We start from the raw sequence: 26691 nt of genomic DNA on the forward strand, positions 1-26691 counted from the left end.
AATGTGAAAGTCCTAATCCAACTCCACACACACCTGGTGGAGTATTTGGATCTCAACAATCCACCCTTTGGATAGCCCACGAAGTGGTCCCGAGAGGCCACTTGATCAGCATATCCTCTAGGATGAAAAAAAGGAATCTCTCACTAAAATTAATGAGCTCCAGCAATACGAAGCTAGACATAATGCGGCCCCCGACCCTGCTACTCTGGACGCCTTCTTATCGTCAAGTCCACATTTTACCTCCTTCTCTCCAGACAGTTGGCCAAACTCCTTAAATGGCTCCAGCAAACATTCTACAAGAGTGGAGACAAGTGGACTGGATCTTCGCAACACGGCTCCCTGTGGCCAGGCCCCAAAAGACTATTATTTTTATCTGTGATTCCTGTAACCAACTGATCCACGACCCAGCGGCTATCCCAGCTGCATTTCAAAACCACTACACTAATATTTATAATCTACCAAACTCCTATTCTGCTTCTCCAGACTAATTACTGATTTTCTTGTCAAGTTCACGCTCCCTAAATTATCCCATAGCGTTAGCTCTCACCTAAATGACGAAAGCCTGAAGAGAATGTATCTGTTTAAATGATAGGATCAGTCTATTACACCACTAACTGCGAAGGTTTGGATAAAATGAAGGGAAAAAAATAGAACAAAAAAGGGTACACTTGGGTCCATTATAAAAAGAGTCTTGTCTAAAGTGTCTTAATTAGTACTGTAGATCTTAACAAAACTCAAACAACATTTAGTGTAAAGAACCAGTACAGAGTATTTGTTCCACACTGAACCAATATGTACGCTTCAGCACAAATCATAAATCTGAACAGTGGTTGTAGAGGAAACCATCTCAACAATGGGACTATTGTACAGACATAACCCATAGGAATACAGAGTACAAATGGCAGCTGTGCAAATCTCTCATCAAAAATATCCTTCAATTGTTAGCAGACTGTTGTGCGGACAGGGAATAATAAAAGTTCCCACATGTGGACACACTAAAGTAGTCCTTAATGTAATAAAGCAACCAAAGGAATTTCAATTTAATCATTTCCTTGACCCAATTTACAGATTAGAATATGTTACCCATAACAATGTACAGATATTCGTTTTAATTACATATAGCTATGCTCCTCGAATCAGATGAATATGCTCTCTGCCTCCAATTTCTAAAAACAAGGACTTTACAGTACAGTAACCTGGACATGTGTTTGTATGCTACACAAGGGATGTTTCGCACAACACAAAAAACCCACACATGATGTATTCTAAATCTATCTCTATCTATATCCATGCATATCAAACATTTCAATTTGCTCAACACCAAAAGAAAAAAAAACTTCAAACAAAAGCACTATGTTCATATAAAATGGATTATACATAGTCAATCCCTAAAAATGTAAGGTTATCTAGTGAAAGTGGAGGAGACAATACAGCTTAACTTACCTTTGATTATCTGGAGTAACAATATACAGCAGTGGTCTTAAGATCTGAGCAGCTGACCCTTCTGGCCATATGTTGGGGACATACATGTATTTATGTTTTTAAAATGAGTGTATTTTATTAAAATGATATGAAGTCTTAAGGTTATGTGGCCAGATCACGTCTCTTCTTTTAGTTTTCAGTGATGAATGTTACACATATGCAAGAGAGGTGTACAGAGGTTGGAAAATGTGAACCACCAGTAAAGACGACCTATACTAAAGCTAGTTCCCAGTCGACAGCTGACTTAAGCATAGGCACAGAAGGGCTGAAAGGAGGATCATCAACACTGCATGGAAAATGTGATGTTTGCACACTTGGATGTGTTAACGTAACCCCATGGTTATTGTATCTATAGAATTATTTAAGACATACTTCACTATAAAGAGGTTATTTTTCTTCTATGTGGGTGTGTTGATTGATCTGGATGCATTGAAGATTGAGAATATAGAGAAGAAACTCACAATAGGACATTGAACTATAGGATGTGGACTTCTTGTTTACATTTTGAATGACTGACTTCATAAGACACGTTATAGTGCTTGAGAAACCACCAGTTTGCTGTTATTGTTAGGATTCTATACTGTATCTGCAGTATCTCTATACTACCAGAGGTAGTGCTGGTGTACTCAAACCACCTCTCCTAACCTACAGGAGTTAAATATCATACCAATCACCTGTGGCTGGCCTTTAAGAGATTGCCTTTCCCTGGAACCTGTGCAGTTTGCAAATTGTTCTTGCTGCTGCTGGTTGTCTGTGAAACCCTGAGTTTGATTCACACCTGCTCCTTGGTATTGAATCCTGCCCGTTTCTATGTTTTTGCACCACTGCTTGTGACCCTGAACAATTTACAAGTTGACTCCACCTAATGACTACTGTGTATCTCTCCTATAACAAAACACAGTTTTTTAATACGCACTATTGTCTCTTCCAGGAGATCACACTACGAATCATAACAATTATATTTAGATTGTGTGGGTAAGATGGAGCCCCTTTGGTGTTCTAGGGTGTCAAGCAGAGAACGTACAGTTATTTATAAGGGTTAACCCATCAAATAATTGTGGGGAATAAGGCCAAAACCATAACTGCAGTGTAAATATGGTATATTAATTGAATACACTGGTATGTTGAGCTACTTAAGTGTAAAATGTGAAATCAGAAAGTCTGCTGTATGTTTCTTTGATGGCTCTGCACATCCCAGTGTGAGAAGATAGCCGTGTCACCTGTGCAGCTTCAAAGAGTCCCTGCTGTGAGCTACATCCTGAAACAAGTTAGATTTTGGACACCGAAATAGACTTTTAGGAACCACTCAGCAGGGTGTCTGGCTCAAAGAGACCATGTGCTGACTTGGCTATAATTTTATATAGACAAAAGAAATCAGTTTTAAAATATGCTACTTAAAATCAATAAAAGTAGCAATCAACCACATATTGCTCAACAGCATGATGGACAGCTCATATACCAAATTAAGCATTTTGCCACACAGAGAAGTTAAGGAAATGATGGTAATCTCTTCTAAGACACTGCATCTAGGCCTGTTTGTTATCAAAAGATGGACAAATTCATAGGGGGATTTAATAATTAGACTGGATCTGTGTGAAGCTCCACAAAGTTAGGTCACATAGTAGAATTGGGTAAAAAAAAATAAAAAAAAATCAGGCAACATGCAAATGGAGATTGAAAAAATGATCACAAACCACAACCCCCGGGAGGTGGGAAAGGTGTCTTTAAAAAGCGGAGACCAGTTACAATAAATTGTCAATCTTTTAGGAAAATCAATCCACACTGAAACTGTTTATCTTCCTAACCAATTTCCCATGGCACAGATTATACAACTCATGTAAGTTATACTCTACTCTGAATGTAACCCTTTTTATTTAAAACTGTTTTGCTTGTGTATGTTATATCAATTGTTTAGTAATTGTTTTTTTTTTATATCTGAATGCCCTGTACCTTTGTATATTAAATCTATAAATTTAGTATGCTACCCCCTTGACACTAACAAATCAAATTAGTCTGTTAAGAAGAATATAGCTCGACCAAGTAAATAATTTGAATGTGTGTGTGATTTGTTGATGTATTTGATTAACAAGCTTAGTGTGTGCTTGCATTCACATTTTTGTAAAAGTCTGGAGGTGTGAAGAGTTAACTCTTTGTTTGCTGGTGTGGGCTTTGCTAGCCTGTGGGTAGCCAAAAGCCTTGTGTGCCAGTGTGGGACAGTATATTGGGGTCCTATTGCCCATATTCAATAGGTGGTGGCAAAACCTGAAGTGTGTGGGGGTCGATTCAGCAGGTCTGTAACCTGTGTGATAGGTAGAGAGAGACTTGAGTGCTGGAATCGTGTGCAACCTAATACAGCGTACGCCCAAAGTCACGGCAGCTGGGAGTGTGTTTGTGCCATGAAGCTGCTCGAATTGTAATAGAACGCTCTAGAAAGTGTTACATTTATTATGTTAAATGACTGTCACACAGATGAAGAATCATACAAGTTAAAGGAAAAACCATTTCAACCATTGGTTCTTTGCCAGGCATTTTCCATAGTACAGCCATCACACTATTGATCATCAAAAATAATTGAAAACCGTGACAAAAGCCTATTATGTGCTACTGTGTTGAGTTTTTATGTTGCTAGGTATAAAGCTTTTTGTTCGCTGTTAAATCCACACATTTAAATCCTTTACAAAGATATGTATTGTTTTCAGATTATGATGGCTGCAGTATGAACTATCTGTCATTTTGGATACCACCCAACACTTAGTACAAACAATCTCTTCTGCAGCATGTCAGTTTCCTCTACCTCCTGTGGACAGAAAGTTAAACGTTATCATAATAGAAACCAGTCTGGTTACAAAACAACCTATTGAAAAAGAAGCAAAAATGAGGTGTACACTTTCAATCAATTTGTGGTGGGACTCCTATACAACAATTGTGCAATTAACTCTCTAGCTGTTGTGTAACAGATCCCAGCATACGCTACCAACCACAGACTGGCAGGGTATGTTTGGACTTGTAGTACCACAGCAAACAGAGAGCCAAAGGTTGACTGCGCCAGAGCTTGACAAAAGTGTGCACATGTAGCAGGTGTGCTCCCAGTTAAGAGGAAAGAATATATTTGATAGATTCATGTATAAGGCACTAAACCTTGTAGAGGTAATATGGTAACCGTCATCAACATTTATTTATATAGCACCAGCAAATTACATAGTGCTTTAAACTTGGGGACAACACAGCAATAAAGAATACTGTGTAACAGACAAAGCGATAAGAAGGTCCTGCTCACAAGCTTACAAACCATACGTTACAACATCACTGCAAAGTATGAAAAGACAGCCAAAACATTGAGGACTTACACACATCTACCCATAATAATGTGCTTTGCAGCCACCAATGCCTGAAAAGACCATTAGGATGAATGATATTTTAGGAGCTTATTTATACCAATAAATGTTAAAAGCTTTGGAATGCGGCATAAGCCACTTTTCATATATTAAACAATAATAATAATAATAATAATAATAATAATAATAATAATAATAATTTTTCCAGTGCATATATGTGAACGAATGTTGAAAGAGTTTTCTGGAAACACTAGAAACTTTGAAATCTATTATGGAGTGGACTAGAAGGGACAAAAGTTTTGACACACACTGTTCCGCAGTAAACATAATGGAATAAGTAATGAAATTATGGTTACTAAGTGTTACAGAATCTCCTCCACTTTTTGTGGAAAGTTTGAAACACTTCATCAGCCAACACCCACTATGGCAGCAGCCAACTAAAATGCAATGCAGCATCCTGAAGATCATCTAGTGACAGGATAAGACTGAATAATACACACTAAGTAACTTCTGCTTTCTGGGAGAAAACTGCAATTATTCTCTTCTGCTCTTCAAACACCAGCCATCCTCAGTAAAAAGACTGGTCAATAAGCTATACATCAGTGAATTCCTTATGACTTTCACACTTTAATAAGTACATCCCTTGTTTTTCAGATATATGTCACTAGTGCTTCCCAAAATTACTGAGCAAAATATGTGGTTTACATCAATAGGCAAGCAACATGAATCAGTAATGTATGCTGCCTAATTACTGAGCACTCACTCATCAGTAAAGGAAGGGTTATAGGTCTATAAGCAAAACACAGAACGAACAAGGATCAATTAACTGCAATCAAACCATAATAAAAAAAAAAATACAGCAATGCGTACTAATATACACACACATTATATATATATATATATATATATATATATATATACATACATATATATACATACATATATATATATATATATATATATATGTTATATAGTGTGTGTGTGTGTGTGTGTGTGTGTGTGTGTGTCCATTAACAATGGGTGGTAGCTAACTCATGTCGGTCAAACATGCATCATTTTCCTGCTTTCCAAATAAACTACAGCATTTATGTGAAATCACAGCACTATACAATTTAAGCACTTTTCATTGGATCTTAAGTCAAACAATGAGTGACTGCTTCACACACATTACAATTTGGTGAAACAGAGCAGATGGACCTTTCCAGTGCACATGCATTATAGGGTAGATAGAGAGGGTGGTTGGACTTTAATGCAATAAATACAACAAAAACACACTAGCTGACAATTTTCCAGCTATGCAAATCATATTATTGACCAACATTTGCTTGCATTTGGTCTGTCACAGCTGTTTATTCTTTGACAATTTGATAAGACAGAACCAGGTACAGTGACCAGATTGTAACCTGTGTGGCCAGCTTTTCCGTGTTTGTAAGAGTCGGGATAACATGTAGGGAGCCCACCGGGGAAGCCTACATATAAAATGTAAAAAGACTGCAATAAACAAATAAACGGCATCAGGGATCCATCCATTATTATTAGACACCAGTAGGACGTTGCTCTGTATAAATGGTACATGGTGAGTTATTAGCTCATCAATCAACCTTCCTCCACTGCCACTCGGTATGACACAGCAAAACATACACACAACACTGGGTTACCAGCAATGATCTTCCCTCAGAATATTTTGAGGGAAGAACAATCTTGCAATAACATTTGAATATATCACAACATCTATAATAACATAGATAAACATGCCAAAACAAGTGTAAATACAGAAATAATAATGAGACTGGTCTAAGACATAATATGTATTTCCAAAGGATCACAAAGAAACAGGAATAGCTAGTAAAAAAATAAATAAAATAGTAAACATATTAGAATTGTCAACCAGGGTTTTATATTTTTAAGGAAGGTTAAGAAGGCAATCAAGAGGGAAGGAAATGTGTGTAGCCCAGAGGGAAAGCAAATAGAAGAGGAATGCTTATAAGGATGAAAAATATATCATGAAAGGATAAAAGATCAATACAAAAAAGGCAGGTGAATGTTGTTACGTCTGGCACAAGGATGCAGAGTTTTTGCAGAGTTGTTAACAATGGCGGTCATGTATTTCATACAGTGTACATACCATATTCTCTTTAGGGCAGCATCAAAAGGGGGGGGTTCTTGTGATTTCCAGTCTGCTGCAAGTTGGCAGGTGGAAACCAAATTAAAGTGGTGCATACATTGATTTAATGTGTTGTAGCTTCAGAAGGTGCTAATGCTTCTTACGTTATTTTGACCCAACTACTTAAAAAACGGGACTACCTGGTAATTATTGTGATTTAGGGGTGCTACTGTACCCATGACTCATCCACTCATTAATCTACCCGAAGTTTAGGTTATGATGAAAAAACATGCATTGTGAAAGAGCTAGCAGGTCTAAAAGGGTATTTAAAAATAAACTTCTCTGTAATATATACACTTGTATTTTCAATATTATATAAACAAATTGGACGTCCAATAATCTAGTAGTAAAAAAATAAAACTAATTTCTGAACAATGCCCTTCTACTTATGAGGAATATAAAATTTGACACATTTTTCCCACTGTTTTCTAGAGGTGTGCCGCAATGAATGTCCCCATTTTTCATTGATCACCTACACAGTAAATTCATATTCTCTTGTCACATACAGTAAACATGCCATTATGTGTATTGTAGTGCAGTAAGGTCTGTCAAGACAGTAATGTATATCCTGCACAAAGCGTCCCTGCAAAATATTTTGAAGTCTAAGTAACTATGGATAAGTGAATTCATATTGAAATCTTAAAAATGTTATGCATTGATAATACAGCTTTTTTGCTGCAATCAGATATTATGACTCTTGCTCAAATGTCACACATATATAATCCCCCTAAAAATGGTATGCAAGTATTAATATCCTGACAGTCAGAATGGAGACATATAGATGAAGAATGATTGCTGCTGTGCAAGGGCAAATTTTATTTTGCATGCAGGGAAAATACTGGCTGTTTTTGTATGTAGCACACATATACTGGGAAGCTTTATTTACATTTCAATATGCACCCCTCTCCAAACATTTTAAAATTGCACCCCCCCCCCCCCAAGCAAAACATGGTGTTGCCAGTGTGAAAAATACACATTCTAGCTGGATTTACTTCTCACTCTAAATGAGGCCCTGATATTTCTGTTTAAGGAGAGGAAAACAAATGTAAAAAAAATGGAAGATGCCTCATCTGTATAACTTGAAATGCAGTTTATCTAGTATTGCAGGAAGACCATGTAATATTATGACCTTACCTCTCTTCCAGATGGGATGTTTGGACACTGGCTGCTCTACAATATGTCATTTAATCTCTACTATTCTACTATTCCATTATACATACATCTAGTAATAAAGTGGATATCTTAAAATGTCATGGGAATTACAAATACTTTTAAATACCTTCAGAAATCAAATGATAGATTTGAAAATACAAACTGATCTGAATATAGAGAACCAGAAACACAAATACTTTATCCAATTTGTGCACGCATGGCACGAATAAAATTAAATGACCAGTGATACCAAATATTATATTTAAATATATAAAACAGAAAGGGCGCAATGAACATGAAAAAAATGTATAGCCAACAAAATGTAAAGACAACAGAAATGTTTATAGCTCCTTTGAACATGTAAGTGGAAGTACCGCGGGATAGTATACCAGAAGGCGTGAGGAGGGGAGAGCAAGTAAAACTAATTCTTACCCTAGAATTCCCTATGTATGCTGGCAGTCCTCGGCAAGCTGTCCAGATAAAACGATGAGTCTCCTATGAATAGAGGCTCCGGAGTGTCCGGGTATCTCGTGTAGCCGCGTCTTGGAACGCGGAAGTGATAGGTTGACCCGCACAAGTACGGTGGCTGATTTGGTACAAAAATGTGGTCCAACGCGTTTCATCCAGATAGGACTTTCTCAAGGATATTTTTAGAAAGGAATTGGAGGGTTCTTATGGGTCCTGCCTCTTCCTGATTGGGTAAATACTTTAATAGTAAGAAATGCATGTAAATGTGGTACATAGATAAAAGAAATGAATAAAAATGGATAAAATGGATAAAAACAGGCAGTTAAAAATGCCAATAAACAAAGAAAAAGTAGAAGTAGAAGTAGAAGTAAAATAAAATAAAAATAAAAATAAAAATAAATGAAAAATTTACAAATTTAAAAATGAACCTAAATCAAAATCACTGTTAAGACCAAATGGCATAAGGGTTCTCATCATATAAATCCATTTGGATTCCAACCGTGATATATTTTCCAGATAGTTTCCACCTCTCCAAAATCTGTTAACATGTTGTATTCCCAAAAATTTTAGTTGTTTTGGGTTGCATTTCGGATTGTTAATAAAATGATTGGAAACACTATGAGTTTTGAGTTCTTTTTTGATGTTATAGAAATGTTCGGCCACTCTTGTTTTAAGGGTACGTTTTGTTCTACCAATATATTGGAGGCCACAAGTGCACTCCAACATGTAAATGACTCCTTCTGTATGACAACTGATAGCTTGTTTAATGTAAAATGTTTTACCATTAGATGTAGATTTGAATTGAGTGATAGCTTGAGTCTGAGTTATATTGCAATCCTTGCATGTTTTGCAATTTAAGCAATAATAAAAACCTTTTTTCTCTGTTTTGTTTGATTCTGTTGGAGAGAAAGGAATAAAACTCTTGGTTAATATTTGTCGTAGATTTTTTGCCTTTTTGTATATAAATCTTGGATTTACAGGTAGAAAGCTAATAGTTTCCTGATCCAGTTTTAAAATATGCCAGTGTTTACGAATGATGTCTTCTATTTCTTTAGAGTTGCTATTAAATTGGGTTATGAAAGAAATCTCTGGAGCAATAGTTTTTTCTTTTTTCTTTTTGTATTCAAGCATAGTAGACCTTTCTGAATCTCTTACTTTATTCAGAGCTGAGTCTACCAGATTTTCATCATATTTCCTTTCTACGAACTTTAATCGTAAAGTATCACTTTGTGTTTCGAAGGTATCTTGGTTGGTACAATTTCTTTTCAGTCTCCTGAATTGGCCTGATGGTATGTTACGTATCCAGCCTCTATGATGATTACTTGAGGCTAGGAGATAATTGTTAGTGTCAACTTCTTTAGTGTAGGTCTTGGTTTTGATAGAGTGGTCTTCAATATATATAGTTAGATCTAAAAAATTAACTTGTAAGGGGCTGGCTTCAGCTAAAAATTCCATATTAAGAGTGTTACTATTAATGTATTTAAGGAATTGCTGGAGAACTTCGTTACTGCCATCCCATACAAAAAAGACGTCGTCTATGTACCTCCGCCACTGTATTAAGTTCTGAGTGAAAGGATTATTATTCCATATGGAGTCATCTTCCCACTTGGCTACAAACAAGTTTGCATAGCTAGGGGCAAAACGAGTCCCCATAGCTGTGCCAGATATTTGGTTGAAGAATTGGTCATTGTACCAAAAGTAGTTATGTTGCAGTATGTATTCTATAGAGCTCATTATGAAATTAATCTGTTCATTCTTCAGGTCGGTATGGTTGCATAAATAATGGTACGAATGTGAGCAGCCATCTACATGGCGAATGCAGGTGTAGAGAGACTTAACGTCACAAGTACCAAGTATGTAGGTATCCTTCCATTCCATATGATTCAGGGTATGAAGGAAGGATGTGGTATCTTGTATATAACTTCTTTGTTTGGAAACCAATGTTTGTAGGTAAAAATCCACATATCCAGATAGATTAGCTGTAATTGAATTAATCCCCGAAATAATCGGTCGACCTGGAGGGTTGCACAGGTCTTTGTGAATCTTTGGCAAGTGGTAAATCACCGGGATTTTAGGATTTTTAACATAAAGGTAATCAAACTCTTTTTTAGATAGAATACCCAAATTTTGGCCTTCTTCCAACAAATCAACCAATTCATGTTGGTACTGAGTGGTAGGGTCTTTTGGTAATGGTTTGTAGGTGTCAGTATCCGAAAGTAATCTTTCTAGTTCCTTCGTGTATTTTTCTTTGTCCATGACCACAATGCCCCCACCTTTATCAGCTGGTTTTATGATGATATCCTTATCCTCCTTTAGTTGTTTAACAGCTGATATTTCTTCTTTGGACATGTTGTATTTCATTTTAATTTTATCGGGTAGATTTTCTAGGTCTTTTTCAACCATTCTCTGGAATGTCTCAATAGATGAACCCTTAGTAAAATTTGGATAAAAATTACTCTTAGGTCTGAAATCAGTATGTTGAAACTGATGATAGATGTTAGATACATCTCTTTCTATTGGTTTTCTCAAAAAATATTTTTTCAGACACAATTTCCGAACAAACCGATGTAGATCGATATAGACATCGAATTTGTTAATCCCGGATTGGGGGGCAAACTTCATCCCCTTCTTTAACACATTTGTCTGATGGTTAGTGAGAATTTTGGAGCTGATGTTAAAAACACCTTCTGATGAGGTTGATGAAGAATGTGGTAAGGAGGAGTGTTTTTTCTTTCCTCCTCTTTTCCCCCTTCTTAGGGTTGTGTGCTTCTGATTCTCTTTATTCTGGGTGTGGCTGGAAGTGTATTCGAAGGCCTGGGTTCTTCTGGCTGGAAGAGAAATTCTAAAAAATCTTCTGAGTCTTCAGATAAGATTCTTTTCTTATCAGTGGTGGCATGGTTGGTTATATTTTGAATTAGGGATAGAGAGGTAATCTCCATATCTTTCTTGGCGTTGTTTTCACCATTCCTAAAAGAGTTTTTAATGAGAGTATCTTTGTCTTTCTTGTTTCCTAAAGGTGAATAACTGAAAAATTTATTGTTATAGGGTTGATATATTCTTTCAGTATGAGATTTAGCTGGAGGATATAAGATTAGTGGTTTATTCCTAGTCTTAACTTGTTGCTTGTAGAAATTTTTTGGGTTGGTGCTATTGATGATTGGTTTTTTCTGTGAAGTATTGGACAATATTTTTTGTCTCATGACAGAAGGGTCATCGTTTTTATGTTCCTCCACATCTCTAGCATACTTTTTTTGTTTAGTGATTTTAATACTTTGTTCCAATTTCTGTATTTTGTCCTGAGTTAATATATTCAGTTTTTTGAAATCTTCCATTTCTTTAATGGGTTCAAAAGTTTTATCTAGAGAGGCGATTTCTAGTTCTAGAGATTCTAGAGAAGATGATCTGTCCAAAATAATAAGTTCAATCAGTTGTTTAGAGCATGAGTCTAAGATTGTATTCCATTTGGAGAAAAAATCTTGATTAAAGGGAGTAAATGTAGGGTTCTTATTTATCCTCAGTCCCCTAGGAATAAGACCTTTTTCCAGATACTTGGTGAGAGTAATAATTTCCCACCATTGCCTGGTTTCTTTTTGACAGAGTTTTTCAAAATGAAGATATTGGGAACAAAAATCATTATTGGATGGTGTATTATTGACCCATTGTCCGTCTGTAGTGGAAAAAAGATCTTCAGTATTGATCCCCCTGCTTCTATGTGCAATGTAAGTGGGAGGTTGAGAGCTGCTATCCATATTAAAAGGTATCAATAAAAAAAGAGGTAAGCGCTCATCTAATATGCAGCCCCTATAGTACAAACGGCAATATATAAAACAGCAATATATAAAACAGAAAGGGCGCAATGAACATGAAAAAAATGTATAGCCAACAAAATGTAAAGACAACAGAAATGTTTATAGCTCCTTTGAACATGTAAGTGGAAGTACCGCGGGATAGTATACCAGAAGGCGTGAGGAGGGGAGAGCAAGTAAAACTAATTCTTACCCTAGAATTCCCTATGTATGCTGGCAGTCCTCGGCAAGCTGTCCAGATAAAACGATGAGTCTCCTATGAATAGAGGCTCCGGAGTGTCCGGGTATCTCGTGTAGCCGCGTCTTGGAACGCGGAAGTGATAGGTTGACCCGCACAAGTACGGTGGCTGATTTGGTACAAAAATGTGGTCCAACGCGTTTCATCCAGATAGGACTTTCTCAATTTGTAAATTTTTCATTTATTTTTATTTTTATTTTTATTTTATTTTACTTCTACTTCTACTTCTACTTTTTCTTTGTTTATTGGCATTTTTAACTGCCTGTTTTTATCCATTTTATCCATTTTTATTCATTTCTTTTATCTATGTACCACATTTACATGCATTTCTTACTATTAAAGTATTTACCCAATCAGGAAGAGGCAGGACCCATAAGAACCCTCCAATTCCTTTCTAAAAATATCCTTGAGAAAGTCCTATCTGGATGAAACGCGTTGGACCACATTTTTGTACCAAATCAGCCACCGTACTTGTGCGGGTCAACCTATCACTTCCGCGTTCCAAGACGCGGCTACACGAGATACCCGGACACTCCGGAGCCTCTATTCATAGGAGACTCATCGTTTTATCTGGACAGCTTGCCGAGGACTGCCAGCATACATAGGGAATTCTAGGGTAAGAATTAGTTTTACTTGCTCTCCCCTCCTCACGCCTTCTGGTATACTATCCCGCGGTACTTCCACTTACATGTTCAAAGGAGCTATAAACATTTCTGTTGTCTTTACATTTTGTTGGCTATACATTTTTTTCATGTTCATTGCGCCCTTTCTGTTTTATATATTGCCGTTTGTACTATAGGGGCTGCATATTAGATGAGCGCTTACCTCTTTTTTTATTGATACCTTTTAATATGGATAGCAGCTCTCAACCTCCCACTTACATTGCACATAGAAGCAGGGGGATCAATACTGAAGATCTTTTTTCCACTACAGACGGACAATGGGTCAATAATACACCATCCAATAATGATTTTTGTTCCCAATATCTTCATTTTGAAAAACTCTGTCAAAAAGAAACCAGGCAATGGTGGGAAATTATTACTCTCACCAAGTATCTGGAAAAAGGTCTTATTCCTAGGGGACTGAGGATAAATAAGAACCCTACATTTACTCCCTTTAATCAAGATTTTTTCTCCAAATGGAATACAATCTTAGACTCATGCTCTAAACAACTGATTGAACTTATTATTTTGGACAGATCATCTTCTCTAGAATCTCTAGAACTAGAAATCGCCTCTCTAGATAAAACTTTTGAACCCATTAAAGAAATGGAAGATTTCAAAAAACTGAATATATTAACTCAGGACAAAATACAGAAATTGGAACAAAGTATTAAAATCACTAAACAAAAAAAGTATGCTAGAGATGTGGAGGAACATAAAAACGATGACCCTTCTGTCATGAGACAAAAAATATTGTCCAATACTTCACAGAAAAAACCAATCATCAATAGCACCAACCCAAAAAATTTCTACAAGCAACAAGTTAAGACTAGGAATAAACCACTAATCTTATATCCTCCAGCTAAATCTCATACTGAAAGAATATATCAACCCTATAACAATAAATTTTTCAGTTATTCACCTTTAGGAAACAAGAAAGACAAAGATACTCTCATTAAAAACTCTTTTAGGAATGGTGAAAACAACGCCAAGAAAGATATGGAGATTACCTCTCTATCCCTAATTCAAAATATAACCAACCATGCCACCACTGATAAGAAAAGAATCTTATCTGAAGACTCAGAAGATTTTTTAGAATTTCTCTTCCAGCCAGAAGAACCCAGGCCTTCGAATACCCTTCCAGCCACACCCAGAATAAAGAGAATCAGAAGCACACAACCCTAAGAAGGGGGAAAAGAGGAGGAAAGAAAAAACACTCCTCCTTACCACATTCTTCATCAACCTCATCAGAAGGTGTTTTTAACATCAGCTCCAAAATTCTCACTAACCATCAGACAAATGTGTTAAAGAAGGGGATGAAGTTTGCCCCCCAATCCGGGATTAACAAATTCGATGTCTATATCGATCTACATCGGTTTGTTCGGAAATTGTGTCTGAAAAAATATTTTTTGAGAAAACCAATAGAAAGAGATGTATCTAACATCTATCATCAGTTTCAACATACTGATTTCAGACCTAAGAGTAATTTTTATCCAAATTTTACTAAGGGTTCATCTATTGAGACATTCCAGAGAATGGTTGAAAAAGACCTAGAAAATCTACCCGATAAAATTAAAATGAAATACAACATGTCCAAAGAAGAAATATCAGCTGTTAAACAACTAAAGGAGGATAAGGATATCATCATAAAACCAGCTGATAAAGGTGGGGGCATTGTGGTCATGGACAAAGAAAAATACACGAAGGAACTAGAAAGATTACTTTCGGATACTGACACCTACAAACCATTACCAAAAGACCCTACCACTCAGTACCAACATGAATTGGTTGATTTGTTGGAAGAAGGCCAAAATTTGGGTATTCTATCTAAAAAAGAGTTTGATTACCTTTATGTTAAAAATCCTAAAATCCCGGTGATTTACCACTTGCCAAAGATTCACAAAGACCTGTGCAACCCTCCAGGTCGACCGATTATTTCGGGGATTAATTCAATTACAGCTAATCTATCTGGATATGTGGATTTTTACCTACAAACATTGGTTTCCAAACAAAGAAGTTATATACAAGATACCACATCCTTCCTTCATACCCTGAATCATATGGAATGGAAGGATACCTACATACTTGGTACTTGTGACGTTAAGTCTCTCTACACCTGCATTCGCCATGTAGATGGCTGCTCACATTCGTACCATTATTTATGCAACCATACTGACCTGAAGAATGAACAGATTAATTTCATAATGAGCTCTATAGAATACATACTGCAACATAACTACTTTTGGTACAATGACCAATTCTTCAACCAAATATCTGGCACAGCTATGGGGACTCGTTTTGCCCCTAGCTATGCAAACTTGTTTGTAGCCAAGTGGGAAGATGACTCCATATGGAATAATAATCCTTTCACTCAGAACTTAATACAGTGGCGGAGGTACATAGACGACGTCTTTTTTGTATGGGATGGCAGTAACGAAGTTCTCCAGCAATTCCTTAAATACATTAATAGTAACACTCTTAATATGGAATTTTTAGCTGAAGCCAGCCCCTTACAAGTTAATTTTTTAGATCTAACTATATATATTGAAGACCACTCTATCAAAACCAAGACCTACACTAAAGAAGTTGACACTAACAATTATCTCCTAGCCTCAAGTAATCATCATAGAGGCTGGATACGTAACATACCATCAGGCCAATTCAGGAGACTGAAAAGAAATTGTACCAACCAAGATACCTTCGAAACACAAAGTGATACTTTACGATTAAAGTTCGTAGAAAGGAAATATGATGAAAATCTGGTAGACTCAGCTCTGAATAAAGTAAGAGATTCAGAAAGGTCTACTATGCTTGAATACAAAAAGAAAAAAGAAAAAACTATTGCTCCAGAGATTTCTTTCATAACCCAATTTAATAGCAACTCTAAAGAAATAGAAGACATCATTCGTAAACACTGGCATATTTTAAAACTGGATCAGGAAACTATTAGCTTTCTACCTGTAAATCCAAGATTTATATACAAAAAGGCAAAAAATCTACGACAAATATTAACCAAGAGTTTTATTCCTTTCTCTCCAACAGAATCAAACAAAACAGAGAAAAAAGGTTTTTATTATTGCTTAAATTGCAAAACATGCAAGGATTGCAATATAACTCAGACTCAAGCTATCACTCAATTCAAATCTACATCTAATGGTAAAACATTTTACATTAAACAAGCTATCAGTTGTCATACAGAAGGAGTCATTTTACATGTTGGAGTGCACTTGTGGCCTCCAATATATTGGTAGAACAAAACGTACCCTTAAAACAAGAGTGGCCGAACATTTCTATAACATCAAAAAAGAACTCAAAACTCATAGTGTTTCCAATCATTTTATTAACAATCCGAAATGCAACCCAAAACAACTAAAATTTTTGGGAATACAACATGTTAACAGATTTTGGAGAGGTGGAAACTATCTGGAAAATATATCACGGTTGGAATCCAAATGGATTTATATGATGAGAACCCTTATGCCATTTGGTCTTAACAGTGATTTTGATTTAGGTTCATTTTTAAATTTGTAAATTTTTCATTTATTTTTATTTTTATTTTTATTTTATTTTACTTCTACTTCTACTTCTACTTTTTCTTTGTTTATTGGCATTTTTAACTGCCTGTTTTTATCCATTTTATCCATTTTTATTCATTTCTTTTATCTATGTACCACATTTACATGCATTTCTTACTATTAAAGTATTTACCCAATCAGGAAGAGGCAGGACCCATAAGAACCCTCCAATTCCTTTCTAAAAATATCCTTGAGAAAGTCCTATCTGGATGAAACGCGTTGGACCACATTTTTGTACCAAATCAGCCACCGTACTTGTGCGGGTCAACCTATCACTTCCGCGTTCCAAGACGCGGCTACACGAGATACCCGGACACTCCGGAGCCTCTATTCATAGGAGACTCATCGTTTTATCTGGACAGCTTGCCGAGGACTGCCAGCATACATAGGGAATTCTAGGGTAAGAATTAGTTTTACTTGCTCTCCCCTCCTCACGCCTTCTGGTATACTATCCCGCGGTACTTCCACTTACATGTTCAAAGGAGCTATAAACATTTCTGTTGTCTTTACATTTTGTTGGCTATACATTTTTTTCATGTTCATTGCGCCCTTTCTGTTTTATATATTGCCGTTTGTACTATAGGGGCTGCATATTAGATGAGCGCTTACCTCTTTTTTTATTGATTATATTTAAATACCCAATGGGTGACGCAGCTGTCAAGAGCTGTGCGTCCCTACCATGCAATGCATACAAACAATTGGAAAGACTAAAACAATGCTGAAACACTATGCTTAAATGCATAATAAAGATTCAACTAACATACCAGATATATACAATATACATGCAATTAAAAAAATAAAATAAAAACTCTGTACCCTACGGGGGGATTTATCATCTCTCAAACTGAAATGTCCAAAGACAATTAATATAGAGATTAAACAGTGCAATATACGTTATATTCATAGAATGAAACATAGCCAATGGCTAGGAGTACATAGTCAATGGGTGGACCAGGAGAAGTAATTGATTTACGATTTTGTGAGGGATAAAATAGACAAAGTCCAAGTAAACATTACCGCTGTACAGATCCCAGATGGTAAGTAGTGAGGTGTCTACAATTATCCGTCTGTAGTAATTAACTCCACACGACCAACCTGTAGATAGCAGCTACGTGTTAAGATGCCGATCAATGTCCCGGAGGAGATGTGTGTATGATAAACAGCCCATCCAATGACACAAACCTCCACAGGTCAAGATGGAAAAGGGAAACATCAGTGAGTATACAACGTAAGTCAAACAGACCTTGATGACCCAAGTCTGCTCCGTCCGAACTTTTGATTTAACATGTGATTTCCATGATCCTGGGATGAATCAATAGATCTATAGTGTATATCGCATCCAAACAACTTTGACGCGCTTCTTTGTCTTACATGCAATTTTTCAGAGGAAAAATACGTGTGCAAGTCTCATGTGGTAATGGGATTATTAGCGGAGTTAATGACTACAGCCAGATAATTCAAGACACCTCACCACTTATCTGGGATCTGTACAGGGGTAATGTTTACTTAGACTTTGTCTATTTTACCCATCACAAAATTGTAAGCCAATTACTTCTCCTGGTCCACCCATAGCTACTGGCTATATTTCATTCTAAGAATACAATTTATAACGCACTGTTTAATCTCTACATTAATTGTCTTTGGACATTTCATCTTGAGAGATATTAAATCCCCCAGTAGGGGACAGAGATTTTATTTTATTTTTTTAATTGCATGTATATTGTATATATTTGCTATGTGAATTAAATCTTTATTATCCATTCAGCATAGTGTTTGATCTCAGTCAGTTTCAGCGCTGTCTTAGTCTTTCCAATTGAATTGAATATGCGAAGTCACTGTCAAGAGTCCACTAAACAAGTGATTTTAAACATATGGGTTAGGACACACAGTAAGATCCAAGAATCCATCTTTGGGGTCCACTAATTATCTTCTAAGCAATACTGAGAAATACCTCTGGTGTGGTCACACAACAAGGACATACAGACAATTGGAGGTCCTAACTACCTGTCCTGGAATCAGACGATTCTGATATTACGTAAGGTCTGACACACCTAGCTAGTCTCAATTTCTCCAGTTAAAACTAATTGCAACACAGCACTCAGTTGTAAAGCATTAAATATCATTCTTTATTTCCATAGCACCAACATACCCCACAGTGATTTACAAAGAATGCCTCTTTATTCAGTTATTGCCCAGTGGAGCTTACAGTCTAAATCATCTACCATACACACAGTAGTGACAATTTTGTCAGAAGTTAATTAAGCTACCGGTATGCTTTTGGACTGTGGGAGGAAATCCACATAAACACAGAGAACATACAATCTCCACACAGATGCTGTCTTACACATCAAACTCATGGTTCCTGCATTGTGAAGCAGCAATGCTAACCACTACACCAACCTTTTAATACTGATTCATCCAGAATGTTCAGAAGACACAATTATAACCCTCTATGATAAAGTACTACAGGGCTCTAACACAATATTTGGCCAGTTTGATTACTACTATACATTGTTTTAACTATGTTGCAAAGGAGGAATCTCCTTTAGATGTAGCCATGTTATTAATAGCGCTCGAGGGAGTGGGGGCACGTGAAGGTAAGGTCATTCATTTCTCAAGTGATTTCCCTTTATTCATTATTTTAATTAAACAAACGCACAAAGAGGAGACTAGATGAAAATAAATAGACCAGGAAAATCAATTTTCAAAATCAGCATAGTTACATGCTAGAGGCACTATTACCACGTACACTGCATGTATATCAGAACAAGCGTACAGTACCATATGTGATCTATCCTGTACACAAGCAAAATACAAATTCTTAGCAATACATTAAAGATTAAAATGAAATAACCATAACAAGAAAAATGTATTCAACTGTATTAATTAAAAATACTACACACATAATGTAATCCAACACACTTCTATAACATTAGATCACAATTTGACAATTGTGGTAATGGTTTTTACATTTAGACAACCAAATGCAGTTAAATCTACATGTTCACCCAAAGAGCAATAAACACCATCATATTTACCAGGGATGAATGTGTGAAACCGGAATCTTCTCTTGACAAGCTCTGTGTGGTGTACTCGAGAGCATTATTTTCTCCTTGTTGTTTGCAGATATAAACACAGTTTCTCTCCAGTACTGTGCAAATGCCTTTAAAAAGGATTACACTTGTAGTGCAACCCATCCCCAGCCTTTTACAATGTGCATTACTAGTATCCCTGGATCCATTTGCAGAGTTCCTTCCACTGACTCACTGTGACAGTCTCAATTTGCATCCCTTCTCAGGCGATGCATAGCGAGGCTCTCTCAAGTATAGACTGAGCAAAGCACCATGGAGAGACGGTGAGGCGGCAGTGTGTGTGTGTGTGTGTGTGTGTGGGGAAGGGGGGACCTCACAAAACACAATGATTTTCCCAAAAAAATATACATGTAAAAAAAACTAAAAAAAACAACAGCATGCAAATACACAGGACCAATTCTCTCTACTATTCTAAAGACTGCCTCGGGCGATGCCCAAGATGAAGAGGAAGAGAAAAAAAAAAAGGAAGATGCAGTTGCTGCTGCTGACAGAATGTTAAAGGGAACTGACAAATACACCTGCCTCCCAGAGAGCAATGCGCTGGTGTTCACCAAGGCTTTTTTTTACTGACCCAAATTTACTATTTGATGTTTAATGCTTCATTATAGATTTTAACAGGGGAGGAAAAAAAACAGCTTGAAATGGGAAGGGATAAAAGCAGTCATCATAGTCACTATGGCAACATGATATGCCTTAAAGGACAAGAGTATGTATGATGTGCCTACTCTGGAAATGGTTTTCTGACAGCTAGTCACTAGGGAGCTGCGGATTGACTGAAGCTATCTTGCTCTGGTCCTACTGCTTCCGTTCTGTTAGTGGATTGCTGGGAACTTTCCATCTGCTTGAAATATCACTTCTGATATTCAGTATTGTCATGCAAAACAGAACATGGCTGAGTGGCTATGTAGTGCAAATTAATGCCAATATATATCATGACTACACAGTATGTATGAACAGTGAATATATAGTAACTGTAAATTTACAATGCCATTAGACAAGCAAACAATTGTTAAAGAAAAAAAATGTTTTAATGTTAAAAACAAAAAAACATTTTACAACTTCTAGGTTGAAAATTGAATCCTGACACTTCTCAATGTTAGGCCAATTGCTTTAATTTGCAGGGCAAAACCATTCACTGCCTTCTAAGGAATGCCCATACAAAAAAAATAAAAAGTAAGTGGGAAATATAGCTCTAATCCCACCCCACACCTTGCTGTAGTACACTTGCTCCAATCCCTCCATAACTGATTTTTCCTCCCCCCAAAAGCAGGTTAGTAGATGAGGGTATGTCCTGGTATTACACAATGTGCTACTGTTTGGTGTCAATGACTGCATGTTCACAGCCTATCATAGACCTAAGCAGCAGCATGGTGGGCGATACCAGGGAAATCCCCTCCTCTGCTTTATACACATACACTAGATGGGCAAAAGTATTTGGACGCTTGACCATTACACAAGGCATTATATTCAAATACATATACTTTAATATGGACTTGGTGCTCCTTTAGCAGCAATAACAGCTTCCACTCTTCTTGAAGGCTTAACCCAGAGTGCTGAAGTGTTTCTGCTGGAATTTGTGGCCATTCATTCTGTAGAGCATTTATGAGGTCAGGCACTGATGTTAGACGAGAAGGCCTGGCTCGCAATCTCCATTCCAGTTCATCCCAAAGGTGTTCAATGGGGTTGAGATCAGGGCTCTGTGCGGACCAGTCAAGTTCTTCCACTCTGAACTCATCAACCCATGTGTTTGCAGCCCTTGCTTTGTGCACTGGGTACAGTCATGTTGGAATAGAAAAGGGCCTTCCCAAAATGTTTCCATAAAGTTAGAAGCATAGCATTGTCCAAAATGACTTGCTATGCTGAAGCATTAAGATTGCCTTTCACTGGAGATAAGGGGCCTAGCCCAAACCCTGAAAAACAGCCCCATAACTATCCCTCCTCCACGAAACTTCACAAATGGCATAATGCAGTCAGGCAGGTATTTTTCTTCCAGCATTTGCCACACTCAGACTCACCCATCTGACTGCCAAACAGAAAAGCGTGATTCGTTACTTCACAGAACACGTTTCCAGCGCTCCACAGTCCAGTGTCGGTGTGCTTTACATCACTCCAGCCAATGCTTGTCATTGGTCTTGGTGATGTGAGGCTTGCATGCAGCTGCTCAGCCATGAAAACCCATTCCATTAAGCTCCCGATGCACAGTTTTTGTGCTTACATTAATGTCAGTTGAAGTTCAGAACTCTTCAGCTATGGATTAAGCAGAGGGTTGGTGACTTTAACGCTCCATGCGCCTTAGCAGTCATTGACCCGGCTCTGTGATTTTACATGGTCTTCCACTTTGTGGCTGAGTTGCTGTTGTTCCTAAACACTTCCACTTACTAATAATATCACTTACAGTTGACCATGAAATATCCAGCAGGGATGAAATGTCAGGAATCGTCTTATTGCAAAGGTGGCATCCTTTCACAGTACCACGCTTGAAGTCACTGAGCTCTTCAGAGTGACCCATTTTGTATCACAAATGTTTGCAAACGGATGTGTCTGATTTTATACAACTCTGGCAACGGGTCTGCTTGAAAAACCACAATTCAATAATTAACAGTTGCGGCCAAAGAGTGTGTGTGTATGTAATATATATATATATATATATATATATATACACATACATACATACACACACATACATACACATACATACACACATATATATATATACACATGCATATATACACACACACCAACATTCACATTGTCATGAGCAATAATGTTCTACTAATGCATCATTTTTATAGATTACCTGTGGAGGAGTCTAGAAATGGCAGTTGAGAGAAGACACCCTTCAAATATGGGAGAACTGGAGCAATTTGTACGAGGAGAGAGGACCAGCCTGCCAGTAGAGAGATGCAGCTCATCCATGGCTACAGCAAGTGGTTGATTACAGCTAATTTGACCAAAGGCTGTGTTGCCCAATACTAAGTCTAGTGTGTCAATTTTTCCAATGCTACACACACACACACACACTGCGGGTGAAATAAGTATTGTACACATTAACATTTTTCTCAGTGAATATATTTTTAATGTGGGTATTGCAATTTAATTTACACCAAATGTCAGCAACAACCCTTGCAATCCACACATGCAAAGAAACCAAACCATAGATGCCCATAAATTAAGTTTTGTGTAATGTGATATGACACAGGGAGAAAGGGAGATGCAAAAAGGCATGTAAAGCCAAGACACCAGCTGAAATCTATCAGTAATTAGAAAGCAATCCTTCCAGCTGGTTCAGCCACAACTGATGTCTTCTAAAAAGGTGTTATTACGAAGGTGTAACACAGGAAACATCTCATGATGGATAAAAGCAAAGAGCTCTCTCCAGACCTTCAATACCTTATTGTTGCAAAACACACTGATGGCATTGGTTACAGAAGGATCTCTAAACTGCTGAATGTTCCAGTGAGCACTGTTGGGGACATTATCCGAGAGGGGAAAGAACATCATTTCACCATAAACTGGCCACGACCAGGTGCACTTCACAAAATTTTTGATAGAGTGAAAAAAATCATCAGAAGAGTTGTCCAATAACCAAGGAGCACTTGTGAACAGCTTCAGAAAGACCTGGAATTAGTAGGTACCATTGTTTCAAATAAAACAATAAAGTAATGCACTCAACCGCCGTGGCCTGTATGCAAGCTCACCACGCAAGACTCTTTTGCTGAAGAAAAAACATGTTGAAACTCAAAAGGTTGCTACACAACATTTGGAGAAGCCTGTGAAATATTGGGAGAATGTAGTGTGGTCAAATGAGAGCAAAATTGAACTCTTTGGATGCAATACTGCACACTATTTTTGGAGGAGAAATGGCACTGCACATTATTCCCAAAACAGCATACAAACAGTGACGTTTGGAGATGGGAACATCATGGTGTGGGGCTGTTTTTCTGCACAGGGTACTTGCACACTGCATGCAATTGAAGGTAGCATGAATGAAAAATGTACTGAGACATTCTTGATAAAAATCTCCTGCCATCTACAAGGCTGGTAAAGATGAAACGAGGGTGGACATTTCAGCAAGACAATGATCCCAAACACGCAGCCAAGGACACTCTCAATTGGTTTCAGAGAAAGAAAATAAAGCTGCTAGAATGGCCCAGCCAATCACCTGACTTGAATCCAATTGAAAATCTATGGTAAGAACTAAAGATCAGTTAATAGAAGAAGCCCACAAAATCTTCAAGATTTGAAGACTATTTGCATTGAAGAATAGGGCAAAATCACACCTGAGAAATGCATGCGACTAGTTTCTCCATACAGGAGGTGTCTTGAAGCGGTCATAACCAAAAAAGTCTTTAGTACAAAATATTAAATAAATTACAGGAAGCGTGTTCAATACTTTTTCCCTGTGTCATTCCACATTATTACACAAAACAAATTATGGTTTGACTTCTTTGCATGTGTGGATTGCAAGGGTTGTTGCTGACATTTGGTGTAAATTTCATTGCAATACCCACATTAAATATATATTCACTGAGAAAATTGCTGATGTGTTCAATACTAATTTCACTCTCTGTATAAACACACTATATATATATATATATATATATATATATATATATATATATATATATATATCTATATCTATACACACAAATACATATACACACATTCATTTATATATTTACAGACATCTATGTATACATACACACAAAACATTAGGGAGATGAAAATGTAAACCAGACTTAGCTGGAAAGACCAAAAAAAACAAAAAAAAAAAACCTGTAAAATCTTGCATTTTTTTACCTATATAATTCCAAACAGATATTAGCTGATGACATGGCAGTGGGCTTTTATTCACATCTGCAATCCCGATCCTGAAAGCTCATTCAAGTACAATGATAACAAAGTAAAATCTATAATTCTACATCAATTTATTATGAAAACAAATGTTCACAAAGTGTTGACATAGTTTATCTATTTTGCATGGAGCAAAATTATAATTTAGCAAAATAGTCTAATATTTAGGAGCATAACAATCTTTTATTTTCATGATAGTGTTTATTTTCACAATAGTGTTGTCCTTCCTTAAGCACAGCAAGCTGGAAGTATGAACATTTTATCTAAAGGCACATTTCATACCACAATTTACCAACATCAGTTTGTTAGAGGCTTCATATCACTACACTGTCCTGTTGATAGACCCTGTTCCTCCCCCCTAGCACTTTGTCTATGGTCTCTTGCTCCCCGCATCACACATAGCATTGTTCTCTCTTGCACCATCACACAAGTAGACAGCAAGCACTACCTGCCAAAATATTAGCTCCCTTATCTCCTGAAATACCTGGTGCTATTGTGAGTATCCTGATTGGTTATAGCTTGTTCTATGCCCTCCCACTTAAAAACTGGAGGCATCCCAGATGATAATTGAACACAATAAGGTTTTCTGATACTGTGCAATGAACATTAAAAGCTGCCAATTTCAATTCCAACCCCCCCCCCCCCCCCCTTTCCTTCATACTCAGTCATAAAACAGCCACATATCATTCACCTTCCTTCTGAAAATCCCTACTGAAAAGCCCTTAGGGAGGCAGAGGTGACACACTGCTGTCTGTATAGCACATGGACAATCGGCACCAGCTATAAAGTAACAAGAGTGAATTGTCACATCAGATGCAGCCTTTGTTCCAACAGCTGGACAAATTTATTCAGTATTTATTGATGAGGAGCAATTGAATGGTAAAAAAGTACATTACAATCAAATTCTGTAAATAAGATATAATGTAGATTATAGAATTGCTTAGCTGTTCCTGCTCATCAAAAGTATAAAACAGCAACTATCAATAGATGTTATTATGGGGGAGGGGGGGGCGTGTTTGAATAAAAATGTTGAGGCTTAGTGGCTCTTTAAAAACTAGAAGACATAAACCATTAATAGAAATTTGGTTGATGCAAAAAAAAAATCTTTCCCAAGCATTTCTGCCAATATAACAGGGATTGACTGCTGTACAAGTGTGCCCTTTGATGGGAGTGAGTTAGATACACAGCTTGTACAAATCATTAATATTTCAGCCAAAAGGACATAGACCTGGATCCTCATGCATTCAAAAAGGCAAAAATAGACTAGAGAACAACATTTTGTAGCAAAACATAAAATACATTAATGGTAAATTCAAAGAACTAAGTCCCATAGGAACCTCATGGGATGTTCCTGGTTAAAATCTACCTATTTCAGTACTGTGATTGTCGGTACAGTGCACACTGTCTCTTCACTCTTAAATCTCCCCCTTAGAAACACTCAGTGATTGTGATGTCATAACTACTCACCACTTACAGGCTGTTGTAAACAGTATTGTCCCAAGCATATTTAAACAAGAGGAAAGGTTTCATTACTTAGAAACATGTCCCAGTGATATAATGGTACCTAAACTTTGAGGGAAGAGATAATTTATAACACTTGTTAAGAGGTTCTACTGAAGAAAACAGACCACATAAGTATCGCTTAGTGACTGGCAATGCTGCACTTTCCTCTATAGCTTATGATGCATTTTGCTTCTTAACAAGTCAAAACATTGCATGGTTAACCTAAACGTCTTACTCTGGTATAAACATCACATTCAAAAGACCAAAGACTTCCAAAGGAGTGCCAACTCTTCCATCATTTTGCTCATTCTAATGAATTAAAGTTGCTTTTTCCTTCATTTAAAAAAAATACATTTCATA

At 36.9% G+C, this 26691-nt stretch overlaps 1 protein-coding gene across 8 annotated transcripts in view; it reads right to left on the bottom strand.

Moving 5' to 3' along the window:
* DOCK9 (dedicator of cytokinesis 9) overlaps positions 1–26691 on the bottom strand; it is a 214057-nt gene that overhangs the window by 153668 nt on the left and 33698 nt on the right. For 3 of the 8 annotated variants that reach the window (XM_075199940.1, XM_075199938.1, XM_075199932.1), the window contains exon 1: positions 19921–20198. The exons of 4 other annotated variants lie outside the window; for them this stretch is intronic. In XM_075199940.1, coding sequence (XP_075056041.1) covers positions 19921–20079 — 159 coding nt within the window. In that variant the 5' untranslated portion in view covers positions 20080–20198. Of the gene's footprint in view, positions 1–19920; positions 20199–26691 lie in introns of those variants that run through there. One more of the 8 variants, XM_075199935.1, reaches the window with a different exon arrangement.

Source organism: Mixophyes fleayi, chromosome 2 (assembly GCF_038048845.1).
Source record: "Mixophyes fleayi isolate aMixFle1 chromosome 2, aMixFle1.hap1, whole genome shotgun sequence".
Lineage (NCBI taxonomy): Eukaryota > Metazoa > Chordata > Amphibia > Anura > Limnodynastidae > Mixophyes > Mixophyes fleayi.